The 14,522-nt window shown below is 43.9% G+C and overlaps 1 protein-coding gene across 2 annotated transcripts in view; it reads left to right on the top strand.

Annotated features, from left to right (window-relative positions):
• The window catches only part of igsf3 (immunoglobulin superfamily, member 3), an 89,201-nt gene that overhangs the window by 52,777 nt on the left and 21,902 nt on the right, over positions 1-14,522 (top strand). For both annotated transcript variants that reach the window (XM_086220523.1, XM_086220524.1), the window contains exons 4-6: positions 3,343-3,729; positions 6,975-7,382; positions 12,376-12,801. In XM_086220523.1, the coding sequence (XP_086076649.1) occupies positions 3,343-3,729; positions 6,975-7,382; positions 12,376-12,801 (1,221 nt within the window). The remainder of the gene's footprint in view (positions 1-3,342; positions 3,730-6,974; positions 7,383-12,375; positions 12,802-14,522) is intronic.

Genomic DNA, 14,522 nt, shown 5'->3' with positions numbered 1-14,522 from the left:
AGACTCGTTTTGCCGTTCTCCATTAAGCATCGTATTGAGTTCTTGCCCAGGAAGACTTGATGGGACTACTGAAAGCGGCTGGCTGGATGGGAAGGAGAGTGGATGTAAAGCATATTTGTCAGATGAGTTCCTGCTACTTCAGGGAGGAGACAAGAGGCACAAACAGCTCCCCTCTAAGCACCCCTCGTCACTCTCGGTCGTCCCTGTGATCTATAATGGATGGAAGTGTTGTTGCGTGACAAAGAGAATATAGCAGTTACATGTGGGCGTGCCTGCCTTAAGTTGACGTAGGCCTGCATGTGTGGTTTTATTTTGTGTCCCCTTTGTGTGCTTAGTCATTTCATAGGGAACTCGTGTATTAAGTGTTGCGCTTGTCACTTGTCTATATGCATATTTAGAGAGAGACAGAGAGAAGATTGGAAGAAGAGGGGGCAGCTCCTCCATTAGGCTCCCATCATAAAAGATGGAGGGGATCTGGAGAAGGCAGCCATCACTAGCTAATCACCCACAGCTGGCATCAAAGACACAAGCCACCGGCAGAATCCTAATGTACCTTTCGCTCCTAGTTTTTACCATCTTCTCAGCCCCCAACCCCCACCCACCCTGTCCCCTGCACTCTCGTCACTCTAATTTACTGCAGTCAAAATGTCTCACTGTTTTTTTCTCTCTACTCCCTCAGTTAGTATGCTGTCCTTTTCCCTCACCCTCAATCTGCTGTTTGTGACTTCTATTTTTTGTTTGTTTGTTTTGATTGTTGTTTTTTTCATCTCAGGTCTCTTGCTGTATTCAAGACAACTCTGATATACAGAATTCGGAAAAATTAATTGAACGGTATCAAATTCTGAAATTATCAGGTATCACTAAAGAACTCTGACTTCTCCAACTTGATGTCAGCAGTTTGGCCAAAAAAAAACTGCCTACACCTGCTAACATCTGGCCGTGTCACTGCTTAATCAGCATTCACTTGTGCGTCAAATGATACTGCGACTCCAATTAGCACTGTTCACACAAAACCCAGCCGAATGCGGCAGTTTGTGGCCCACTTCAGCCCACTTCACCCCTACGTCTGCTAATTCCAGTCTCAGACCCTCATATGACAAGTGGTCTTCGGTCAGTCAGGATTGAGATTGAAAACCAAAAACCAAAAGATAAAACAGCAACTACAGAAACACCGGCGCTACCCTCTTGCTACTTTCTACCCTATCAAACATTGAGGAATCCTGCAGTCTCTGCTGTTATTTTGACATCACCGTTTCTCATGCGACGTAGAACCAAAAGAACCTCCACACGCTGTTCCTCAGATGTTTTTTTGGTACTATGATTGTTCGCTCTGCTTGATATTGTCCCCATTCTGTGTAACAAAGCCAGATTAGCTTACCTTTCCGACAGGTCAAAGGACTCCAACAGGTCAAACTGATGGAAGTTTTAGATCGCCCTCTGCTGGATAACAAGGGAGCTAATCCATAATGGCTTAATGAGCTCTTATCGTTCACCCTTTAAATGGTTCTGAGTTTGAATGGGAACTTTTTACCCTACTGTTGAACTAAACACGGAATAAAATGTAACAGCCCAAAAAAACTGGCCATTGTGGTCAGAAGGTAAAGGGGTATTGATGAGGGGACTAAATCACTTGGTATATCCCAATGTATATTTTAAGATATGAACTCAAGGGTACAGCACATTTTTTTTGAAGGTTAAAAGCACATCAGTTATAATGTAGCACAGGAGGAATGTGTTACCCAGACTGAAAACCAACTAATTTCTATCAACAGTAATCAACTTTGTTGTTACTTAGCAACAGCAAGTTTATTCAGCTATCTAAACTGTTTGAATTATCTAGAATGTGCACTCATCTTGATGGTGTCTCCTCAGTTCTTGATGTGCTCTTGACATGTCAAGAGAGCAACGATGAAACGCGCGTCTGATGTACAAGTTGTCTTGAACGCAGCATTGGAATGAATTCCTCTATAACAGCTTGATGCTGATTGGTGGCTCTCACTGTTGCAATTTACGTCTGTCAGTGCATCTGCGGGTCGTAACCTTCAATAATTATATCTATTTTGTTCACAAGATGTAAAAAAAACAACAACAAAAAAAGTAAAGCCATTCAGTCAAAAAAAAATCTCTTTGCTGCTGATTTACAATGTCGTTTTTATGTTATTATTACAAAATTTTCAATCAGTTAATTTGATTGGTTGAGTGGTTTTCAGTCTGAGTAACACAATCCTCCTGTGCCACATTATAAGTGATATGCTTTTGGTCTTCAGTTGTGCTCAGCCCTTGAGTTCATATTTCAAAATATACATTAGGATATGTGTTTCTGTGTCAATATTTCATACATGTTTGTGTGTGTTAACAAAGTCCCCCTCCCTCCTTCCCACCCATCATCATGTTCGCCTGCATAACCAGTATATACCAACGGCGGGCTTTGAACGTTTCCACATGAGCGTGTGTCTCAGGAAGTCTGTTTAAAGTCTTTGTAATTACAGCTCCAGGCTACCACCTCACAGAGAGGCAAAGCAGCCGTCTTTGATGCATACCCGACCCTGCTCATCATCTGGAAATTAATACAGCAAATAAAACTGAACACACAGATACACACACACTGACTTGCACATGCGTAGACCATGAGCGTAATTCGACTAAGTGGAAGAGCTAGCACTGGTTGTGTTTACTCGTTAGACCGTGCAGGAGGACGACGACGAAGAGAGAGAGGGACAGACAGACAGACAGACAGACAGAGAGGGAGAGAGAAAGCGCCTGACTCTGTTTGAGACTTGCTGGAGAGAATTTTAATTAGATTTGTTTTTATTGCAGAGGTGAAACCCGGGGAGGAGAGCGAGCAGAGCACTCTGAAACATCAGCGTTTTAGCCGAGTGCTGCTCTGTGTGACCTCAACCTTCTCTCTCCTTTCTATTCTCTCTGTGTCTCTCTTTGGCAGCAACTGGCCTCATTTTAGTGCCACCTCACACACACACACACATGCACGCGCGCGCACAAGCACACACACACACACACACACACACACACTCACACATACACATCCATCTTCTAGTTTTCTATTTTAGTATTCAGGCAGTAACCCAAACTGTGGATATTAAGAAAACTCAGCAGTGTTATGCATTTCATATGCAGCTATCATTTAGACCTCATAAACGAGTTGTGAATTTAACAAATATCACACCCACTCTCTTTCCATCGAGCTGCTTTATTTAGAATCCACTTGAACATCCGAGGGTTTGTATTCACTCATATCTGATCTAATTCCTATCTGCTATTTCCTGTTTTTTTTCAGTCAAGTGAAAATGTTAACCCTCTCTTTTCCCCGTCTCTTCCAATCAGATCGGGACTTCAGCATCCAGGTCAGCACGGAGCGACGGTCCTTCACAGCCGGTGAGCCGCTGGAGCTTCGCTGCACCATTGAGGCCCAAAATGTGCCCGAACGTTTCTTTTCGGTGTCGTGGGTCTTCAGCAGCTCACCGGTGGCCGTGGTGGGCCCCAGTGCTGTGCCTGTCCTGGGCCCCGATTATATCACCCGCGAGGCTGCTGGTCACATGACTGTACGCAAAGAGAGTGCCAATGTGCACCTGCTCAAACTGCAGCACCTGCGCCCCGAGGATGCTGGGAAGTACATCTGCCGTGTGACAGAGCGGGAAAAGACACCCACGGGAGACTTCATCGACCGCAGCAAGAGGTCCCGCAACGTTCAGATCACAGTCCAGCCGCTCAGTGAGTAATAATGTGTTCATGACGAGGCCACTGGCTTAGTTGTCCTGTCCTTAGCTGTCAATTACAGTAAGAATGATGAGCTACTCATAGTAGCAGTTTTATCTTCATATAGGCAGTATGGAATGGCCTCTCTCTCTGTCTCCCTCTCTCTCTCTCTCTCTCTGTCTCTCTCTCTCTCTGTCTCCCTCTCGCTCTCTCTCTCTCTCTCTCTCTTTCTCTCTCTCTCTCTCCTCCTCTCCAAGGTGGCCTATAACAGATAGCCGCTCAGCCTCTATTGTTAGCTGTGAGTAAGTAGGGGAAGGATAATGCTGCTCTTATTCCTGATGCATTTTCTGTTTGAGTGGATTGGTAATGCAGAATTATGGTCCTTCCCATTTCCTTGGTTTAGCTGGGAGGGAGGGAGGATGGGGAGGGATGGGGGGGTTACACTACTACACTATGACACCCTGATAATGGAGAACTGAAGAGTCCAGACTCATAGAAGCTGAACTAACAGCCATGAAATAAAAGTGTGGAGAAAGAATAGAAGCATACAGAGATGTTTATGTCTCCAGGGTGTTCTGAGAGGTTCCCCGGGCTAAATGGGCGTGTTCTGCCGGGCCAGACCTTGTCACACAGGTTCAGCACGGCTGCTTTTGTGGATGTAGCAGCTGATCAACGTAAATCTACAGTCACGACCCCTGCTCTTCACTGGGATTTCTATTTCTCTCAGTGACTACTGATCCTCATAGACTGGATTAGGTAGATGATTGAAATCATTCTAATCGAGACAGTATTTTTATTAAGGTGTTTTCAGCAGCTGCTTATCGAATATTCTATTTATGTTTCCATTTACATGTTAGAGTTGGACTAATGACCGAAAGCACACGTTACATGTTACATCACCATGTTCTACATCTCAGTTTGCTCTCGCAAACGTCACAAACATTTTGCAGGATTTCACTGTGCAATTAAGATGAGGGTCATTAAAACACGGAAAAGTCACGGATTTCAATAATAGCAATTTCTGGGCTTTTTTTTTAATGAAAAGTAAATGAACCCTGACAATTTTGTAAAAGTCATGAAAATTTGCTTCACATAGCCCTGAATACTGGAGTCCGTGTGGTTCTTTTGATAAAATATTAATGTACTTTAACACACTTTATGTCGCATCAGTTAATGAGTTAAACATACTGGTATATTGCACATGTAGACTTTGATTTCTCTGTTATAATTTCATGTGTAAGCAGACTTTTCGGAGACTGTATGGTCCTGGAAAATCATGGAAATTTACTATAAACAAATATTTTCAAGCTCTGTAAGGTGAAAAGGTGTTTACATCTTGCTTCAATAATGAAACAAGCAACGGTTTCTTCTTTGGGTCAGTTTTTGCCAACTATGGCTGTATTGTGATAAGAATTCCAATATTTTTAGGTTTTCCAGTGGGGAAACTTAATGGAAGGCACACAGCACATCGAAGAATGGAATGAGCAGCTAAAGGAAACACAAATGTCTTATTTTAGTTCATGTAAATGTCGGAAGCGGCAGCAGGAAAACACCCTCTTCCTCCAGCTTGGGTCATTAGCTCAGTCCCCACTTCTCTCCATACCACCAGGTCTCTTAGGACTAGGTTGGTGTGTGTAGCCAGCTGCTACCAACATAATAAAACATAATAGCCACAAAGTAGTATCTCCTCTCAAGCAGCCAGCGCTACCTTATACTGACCTTTCAGCGCCTCCTGCTAAATCAGCCCAAAACAATGGCCCCAAGCCTGCGGCTGTCTCCAGGGAAACTCCCTTTATGGGAGGTTTTGTTTTTCCAACAAAAGACCTTAATGCCCTATAAATGATGTTTATGGGGTTTACACAAGATAATAGCCGTGGTTATTGGAGAAGAACTTCCCTGAAATACAGCAATAGCAGATATTTCATGTATAAACTGTACCGTTACCTTCTCACCTGCATGGTTTCCAATCATGCCTCGTCTCTCAAATTGGGAAAATTGAGTGTGAATTCTTACTCACATGCGGGAGGTTAAAGGTCACTGAGGATGGAGGTAAAAACCTCTTACAGATCAGTGCTGATGACTGAGTTTACCTTTTCAGGAAGAAAAGAGAGAGATTGCCACACTTAATTTCTGAAATACAGAAATGAGTCAAAAGAACTGGTGGAAAATGTAAACATTTAAAAGATAATATTCACAGGGAAGGGGGAAAGGAAAGTTAGAGAGACTGTCCACAAACCACTTTAAAAGAAGAAGAATTTATGAGTCTGCTACCTAAGGTTTTAGGTGTCATCCCAGCTTTGAAAACAGATATGAAACCGTTCCAATGAGGGGAAAAAAGAAGAAAATGATGAAGGGCTTTTCCTTCATTCCGTTGAGTTTGATAGAAGTTAATAAGCGAGTTTATTCCATATTCATAGACAGCTCCTGCTTATTAAGGGGGAAGCAGCAGAGTTTGGCCTGAGGGGGGAAAAAAAGGAGAAACCTTTAGCTGCATCCTCTACTTTTAGGTTGACCAGAGCTCCATGGTGTTTGATGGACATCGAAGTGTTGAAATAAAGCAGAAAAAAACGAGCAAGAGAACCAGATTTTTCTCCTCCTCTTCTGAGGTGCTGCTCAGCTTTGTGATCTAAGCCTGCTTTCCTGTGCCCACGTGGACTTGGTCAACAAGCTACAGAGGGTTCAGAGAGAGACTCAACCCACATACACAAACCCACCAGGGCCTCTTCTCTGGCTGTCACTCTGATCTGCCTCAGGCCAATTACAAGCTCACTATCATCCTCACACACAAACACACAGAGATACAAGCATGCAAACACACACACACACACACACACACACTGCACTCACACAGGATTGTGTGAGACTCCTGGGGACAGCCTCAGCGATTTGTTTTATTGCCCCTGGCCTCCTGTTCTCTTGAATGTTTTAACACAAAAATTGTGATTCTTGTTGTCTTTGGGAGTCAGTGTGAGGAGGAGAACTAATTCAGAGAAACTTTCTCTAACTCTTTTCCCCCGCCTCTCTCTTGTTTTACACCTGAAACACGCCAGAGACGTGCGCAGTTCCATCAACAGCAAGTTTTTAACCAGCCACACTGGCTCTGTTAATTCTGGACACCCTGCAGGCCGAGTCACTTTAAACACCTGGAGGACCGTGTTGTCGTGCACAATCAATGCTCCAGTTGATTTCTATCAGTATTTACTACATAAACTTAAGTTACACGCTTCTTTCTAACATGCACATCTCTTTCTTTCTCTCAGAGAGCAACATCACAGTGCTGCTATCCAGCAACACCTCAGAGGTCCTAGAAGGTGACGCGATGCAGCTGACCTGCTCGGTCCAGTCCACCTCCGGTCCTCTATCTGTTGTTTGGCAGTGGACAGATAAGCAGGCAACCGGGCCGGCCCAGGAGATAGCCTCTCTTGATCGGGACGGCACTGTATGGCACAGCCCTGCATACACTGAGCGCGCCAGCTACGGTGAGATACGCATTGAGAAGCTTCGGCCCGACAAGTTCTCTCTGTCCCTGTACAATTCTTTACCTGGAGACGAGGGCCGATACAGCTGCACAGTCACAGAGTGGCTTCAGACCGGCACTGAACCGGAGCTAAACTGGGAGAAGATCGGAGAGAAGCCGGCCACCAAGACGATCACTGTCAGGACTGTTGGTAAGTCTTCTGTGGCCTAATCCAACCCAATTTTTATCTTCGGGTCAGCAAAGCGTGTAAACTCTTTCAAGGCAGCGTGTCTCCAAGCGTGCAGATCAAATGAAAGCAAGGCATATGGTTGTGATTTACTAAAGACTGATGAATGGCCCAGGCAGCATGCGGTCCACATAGTAGAATACACCATGGTTTATTCATGCACTGCCCTGGGGAAAGCACTATTATGACACACACACTCACACACCACCTGCCACACGTCAAGTGTCACATGCTTCAGTGACACCCATCATACGCACACACACCCATGGATTAGCTAGAATTATTAGAATGGAAATGCAGCGGAAATGTGTTTCACAGTTCTGCAGGTCTCCTCTGTCAGTGCGGAGTTGAGCAGAACATCCTCGGTACAGGCTGAAGAAACCAGTGGAGCGGAGCGGCGAGGAGCTGGCAGGCCAGGAGCAACGGGCTCCTTATACACACACGCGCACGCACACAAACACACACACACGGCCAGCGGATTAGTTTCCAGTAGCAGCGCACAGCGGTGCTGCAGAGAAGAGATGTCAGTTTTTAAGTGGCCATTTGTTAAGTTCAAGCAACAACAGAAACATTAGTTTGAGGAACAAGGGACGCATTATGCAAATCAGGCAAAAGAAGTCCGAGGCTGCTTGTCTCTCTTCAGTTACGCTCCTTGACACCTCATCTCGCTTTCCTTCATGCTTGTTGATCAAAGGATATTCTAAATGCGCTGTTGTGTGACGGTCATTGTATGTTTTACTGCTTAGATTTGTTGTGTTCCATGTTTTTTTTTTTCTGAGTTTAGCTTCCAGCAGGAGTTTTACTACATCTAAACCTGCCATGCCGATAAATCCACATTGCTTCGCTATATTCTTCTCTACATCTTTCAAAATACACAAAAAAAAAAAGGAAAAGTCCTTCCCTCCGATGGCTTTCAGAGTTCAGATCAGGATCTAGACTGCCCGTGTCCTCTGAGTGAACCGATCGACAGCCTGATGCTCAAGACATTATGTATGATCACTGAACCCTAATTGAGGTCATTGCTTCCTCTATAATGGGCTCCTGCTCGCTTATCAGAACGGGAGGATGGGAGAGGGGCGTCCTCTGTAAGACTTGTTTTGTTGCCACGGTGAGGACAAATGATTGAAATGATCGAGAACTGCCATTTTTGCTGTAGCTGTTTTGCTACGGTCATGACAGCATACGTGTTTGTTGAGTTGTCTCAAATGTTTTAAGCATTTGTAAAATCCAGAGAAATAGCTACATTTCTTCAAGATAATGTTGTTGTTTTTTTCAATTTGGTGTTCCATTGAGCCTCCACCAAGCTAATGTGTACAAAAATCTAATTTCAGAACATAGTTAAGGATTTTTTTTTTTTTTTTTACCTCAGGATAACACTGCTGAGCTTCCCTTGGGCAAAATAGCATCACAAGGTTAGCTACTGTAGCTATACAGGTAAGAGACTTGTCTAACAGCAACTTAACTAATCGATTTTAAAATAGCTAATGTTACACGTAGCACATTATAAATTACAATGCGAAAAAACGAGATTAAATTTAATGTGAACCAGAGGGTGCTTGGAGGGACAAACGCGACGTAGAACAAGCAGTAATCCGCCTTGTCATGATAACTCTGTTTTAACTAAAACTCTCAATCTTCTCAGTCACCCATCATCAAGTTCCCGAGGTGGTTCTGACCAAATTTGAAATGATCTCATCAACCCACTAGGAGGGGTACATTAAAATGTCAAGAGTTTTACCAACAGGTGGCGCAGTGACTAATCTGACCCAAAATTGAATGGGTTCTGCTTGGGCCCATTCTACACCTCTCCAGCAAGTTTGGTAAGAATCGGCCCCATGTTTTTTTTTGTGCAATCCTGCTGACAAACAAACGGCTGGCAGAGCTAATAAAGCTTTAATTCCCGTCCTTGTCAGTTTAATCAGGAATGGCAGTTGTTGACAGCTTTGATACATTTCTCATTTAGAATTTAAATTCTCAAAACAACTTCCACATCATCTAGTCACTGGCATGACATAAAAGCAACGTCTCATTCTTTTGAACAAATTGTAAATTGTCTCAATGATTTCCCACATTAACAATTGCTTATGTCATTTTGATGAAAATGTATTTCACTGGCTCTCTGTTGAATAGTTTTACACCCCGAGACATTTACAGTAGACATTAGTTCATTACCAGTCATCACATGCAACCAGTCGTAATCATCTGTCAAGCTTATTTTCCGTCTCTATTGGTTTGACTTTCTTTGTTAATGTGTCCTGAATAGATGAAGCGCTATCAGGTGAGCCTCTGCTTTGACTAATGAAGAGGGACGTGTGAAACGGTAGATCAGTTGGCAGCGCACAGGCCTACCAGTGCTCTGGCACACCTGAATGGAACAGGGCCGTAATTGATGTGATTAATCGCAGCTGTGTTTACCCTGCAATGACACCTCGAAACTGCTGCAGTGAAGCGAATCTATCGTGGACCGCGTTCTAAATCCTGATCCCACAATGGCCAGTCGGAGGAGAGAGAAGTACAGTAATTATCGCTTCTTTATTACATTTTTTTCATCAAAAACCTAGAAATTAGTTTACACGAGTCCAAATGGTTCTGTCTATCTTCTTCAAATCCTGTAAAAATGACCCTTATTCCATAAGGATCATGAGCATGAGTTGCTTGTGCAACCATTTGCAATGATAAGAATGATTAAGAAGATATTTATTTTGGACATATGGTGAGAGCATCACTGGGCTAATGAGCTGAAGTCTTTGTTTTATGGTTTGCTGTCTGTTTTTGTTTCTTTCAAAATAGGCTCATTTCTAACGTACAGGACTAAACTTGTTTCTTATGAATAAGGAAAGTCGGTCCATGGAAATGTGACACACACCTAAATTACAAACTTTGTACTGTGGCTGTTCATAAACTCCTTTAGGAATTATAATTGGAGCAAATGTCAAAGATGTTCAGGAGCACTAGCGTTAGCGCTTGAGACCAGTAGGTTTAAGACCATCCCGGAAGAGGAAAGAATTTATTTGCTGTGGGAACTGGGTGAAGTCGTGGGTGAAATTCATTTTTTTGTTTTACTGTCCTGCTTATGAGGACTTAAAGGGTTTGTTATTGGGTAAAATGTCCTCTATTTATGATCCTTTTTTGGAGATGGATAACTATGAAAAAGTTTGGATGTGTTTCAGGACGAGAACTTTCTTGATAGCAGATTTTATATGTCAAGCCTGGGCGAGAAGGCAGAGGAACACTGAAAATGGGATTTTGCATCAGATTTATTAATTATGAATTATAGGTTTGGTTGCTGCAACAGCGTTGTTTTTTTTTGTCGTTGTGTTAGTTTTGTTGTTTTGGTGTCTTGTATAACCATGAGTGTAACATTAAGGATGATTTGAGAAATGTCACAATGACTTGAGTTACAAAATTCAGGGAATATTCACAATTGGAAATTCATGGGAAAATAAGTGAATCAACAGGAATCGACTGGCATTTTTAGGGTGTTTTTATATCAACTGTAAGTAACGATCTACCTTGTCAAGTACAGATATGCACTGAACATTTTGCATTCTTGTAAGCAGATATGCACGGAAATATGTGTAATTCCCCTTTTAAATATCGCGTGATCCATCCGGGTGGGGCTTCTCGCTGTCCGGTGAAAAGATGCTGCTGTGTGACGGAGTAACTTTGATAGTTTTTGATGCTCATCAGAGTGGCTGAGGGGCGAATGAGCAAGAAAGGGAGGAAAACAGGGGAAAAAAAATATTGATTGTATACTTTTTTGTTGTTTATTCCTGTTAACGCCCATCTAAATATTGTAGCTCTTCACGTAAATTCCCAAATTTAATAAAAAAGCCAGAAACTTTGCAGCCCTAATAACAAACACACTGGGATCCCCAGCTAGTTCAGGAAATCAGTAAACCTCATCTCTGATTATCGTTGGGATCGAGAGGCTCTTAGCAGCGGGGACGCTCTGGAGTAGTGTGTACAGCACATGCATTCATATTAATTAACCTTAAAAAAAAAGATAGAAAAAGTTGTACTGGAGAAAGGACAAATCTGTCAAGCAGGTAGAGAAGGAAAAGGATGGATGGAAGAGCAGCGGAGGGAAGATGAGAGATGCTGTGAGCAGGGGAGAGTTATTGTCTCCAGGAGAATTATGACCCCGGGCGTGTGTTCCAGCAGTAGCCGAGTCTGTACAGAAAGCCATTGATTACACACCCTGAAGGACACCGGGGATGATGGCTGTCAGAGGAGGACAGGATGAGGGACAGGAGGGGGGGCGGGGCACGATGGGCCTGTTGACAAGAACATAATAGAGGAATGTCAAGGAAATAAATTAACTGATTAAGCATAAAAATCCGACCTCCTCAGCATTTCCACATTTCCTCCTCCATCTTTTTTTTTAATCTCATCTTTTAGCTTCAGTCTTCCACATTTATTGAAATGCCACCAAATTGGCGGAGGACCACAGAGGGATTTTCTTTATCTCGTCTATCTCGTCTATCTCATGTCTCCCTTGAATTTCAGTGTAGGTGTATCTTGGCAGAAATACACAGAGTTGGGAGAACGTCTTTAGTTTAATGAGGATAGTTTAGACTCGACAAAGAGCGGGGCGGGGATCGGACGCTGATGCTTAGAGGAAATCGCTCCCTTGTCCTTTCTTCGCATCACCATTAATTTAATAGTGAAGCTGCTGCTGACACACGAGGCTGTGCGTATGTATACATGCAGACGTGTGCGCAAGATGCAGCAAATTGCTGTCTTTGCCCTCGCTGCACTTATTACTGATGGAGGAAAATGCTTGTGGAAGTGCTTGTACTGTCAGTATGAACTCTGCTCTCTTTCACTAAAGCCTCTGAATTTGTTCCATTAAGGGACTTTGATGCTTCGATGATGCTTTATATTATATTGATCAAGTGCTTTATGTTCCTTATTAACAGACACCCACGCTCTTCTTCTTCCCCCTCCCTTCTAGAATCATCCTTCATGGTGTCTGCCTCGTCACGGACGCCGTCTGTAACCTTCGGAGATTCCTTTGACCTCCTGTGCCTGGTCAAACCACGTCACAACCCTCGCGTCCCCACCTCGGTCACCTGGAGCTTCATGCCGACTGGCTCAGAAGTGGCTGACGAGGGTCAGGGAGAGTTTAAGGACCTGGTGACTTTCACTCGAGAGGGCACGCTGCAGTGGGGGGAGCAGCTGCTTGGACTGGGCACACGCACCATCGTGGATCGCTCTCACTCCAACACGAACTTCCGTCTGTCGGTGACACGCGCAGGACGTCGTGAGGCCGGGAAGTACCAGTGCACTGCCGTCCTGTGGAGGAAGAACTACGATAACAGCTGGAGCCGAGTGGCCAACCGCACCTCCAACCTGCTTGGCATCAGTGTGGTACAGCCAGGTAAAGCTGCATGGCTGCCTGCCAGGAAAGCACACACATTTCTAATTGGACTAGACATAGAGCAGCACACTACATGCACACACACATACACACACGGCCACGCAGAGTGAATTCAGCAGAGCTTAGAGGATTCCAGCCTGCTCTAATTGCTCTTAGTCTCCGGTTTTAGCTTCTAATTGGAGTGTGTGTGTGTGTGTGTGTGTGTGTGTGTGTGTGTGTGTGTGTGAGAACATGTGTGCATTAATGTATGTGTCTATCTGAGGAAGGCAGGGTGGAGTCTCCTAATGGAGCGCAGTGAATGGATCGCTAAGTATCCCACAGGAAGAGAAACGGAGTGGAAGAGGTAGGGAAGAGTGAAGCGAAGGACTGAGACAGTCGAGTCAGAGTGTGATGAAGAGACTGAAGATCTCTCCTTGAACTTTTTTTTTTCTCAGCGGAGGCATTAAACTGTCGACACCTTCCTCATCGGCGCTCGGTGCCACACACTCACACACACACACACACACACACACACACTCAGGTTTGAATAGCTATCTTAGTGAGGACGTACATTGTGTGTGGCACCAATTTCTAACCGAAACTTAAAACCAGGTCTAAACCTTCAAACTGCCTTTCCTGCTCTTTATCTTGTTTCTCATTCAGTTTCAGATATTCTAGTGTCATATTATCCGGTCTGTCTGAGCGCAGTTGTTTACCCACCTGTTTTTAACCCTGGTTTAGATGTTCTGCATTGGTGTGTGACAACTGTTGTGCGTGTTGCAACGCCCTCTGTTGATGGCGCAATAGCTCACCGCAAAACTGGTGAAAATTTCTGGCCGGTTTTGAAGACAGAGCCAAGTTTTAGAAAATCTTGAAAAGCACTCATGGGAATTAAGATGGCTTAAAACTCACCCTGGTCCTCTCAAAGATAGCTGTACAAGCACACATATACAGAAGAACACATTCACACACAGCCTAATCAGTGTCAGAATGAAAACAACAGATCTCTGTACACACACACACACAGATGCACAAAAATGCACAATTTAGCCCAGTGTTTTCCACCTCACCATCATAGAACATCAATTATTCAGGCGAATGCACCTGAGTCAAATACTCTTCCTGTTGCTAAAAACACTGTTGCAGAGCAGCGTTCACAGCAACGTGGTACCTAGAGTATCCACGGCGACCACACTGCATGAATTTGGTGGGTGGAATATGAGCGGGTCATTGCATCAGCGATTATCCAGACCTATTTGAAATGCTAAATGTCTGACTGTAAACTTAGCATGCATGAGTAGAGTGCAGCTGTGTATGTGCAGCACTATCTGTCCTGCTGAGGAAGAACCAACCAAGACGCTTCTCAAAGACAGACTTCGGTGATCAATACCACTTTCAATGTGAGCCAGTGGAACACGGTCACTCGCCAAGCATAGACAGTCTCTCATTGCTGCTATTGATTCAGACACACACACAACCAGATGTAAACAGGCCGACACACAGGACGGACACTGCTAGACTGTCTGCGCTGTGACCTTAACTATTCACGTGGAACTCACAGCGTCTCTTGGCCCTTCAGGAGTTATTTAGAAATCGACTTATCATCCCGAATGCTGATTTACCTCCCTTCCATGTGCTGTTTAGTTTTGCTTAACCAGAATCTGAGGACACACACACATACATACAGATATACACATACACACAGACTGAAAGACATTTTTGCAGAGGAATAAAAACTAGGT

Source organism: Aulostomus chinensis, chromosome 12 (assembly GCF_037954235.1).
Source record: "Aulostomus chinensis isolate RoL2024-O1b breed Wild chromosome 12, RoL_Achi_v1.0, whole genome shotgun sequence".
Classification (NCBI taxonomy): Eukaryota; Metazoa; Chordata; class Actinopteri; order Syngnathiformes; family Aulostomidae; genus Aulostomus; species Aulostomus chinensis.
This window is presented reverse-complemented; position numbering and strand designations above follow the sequence as displayed.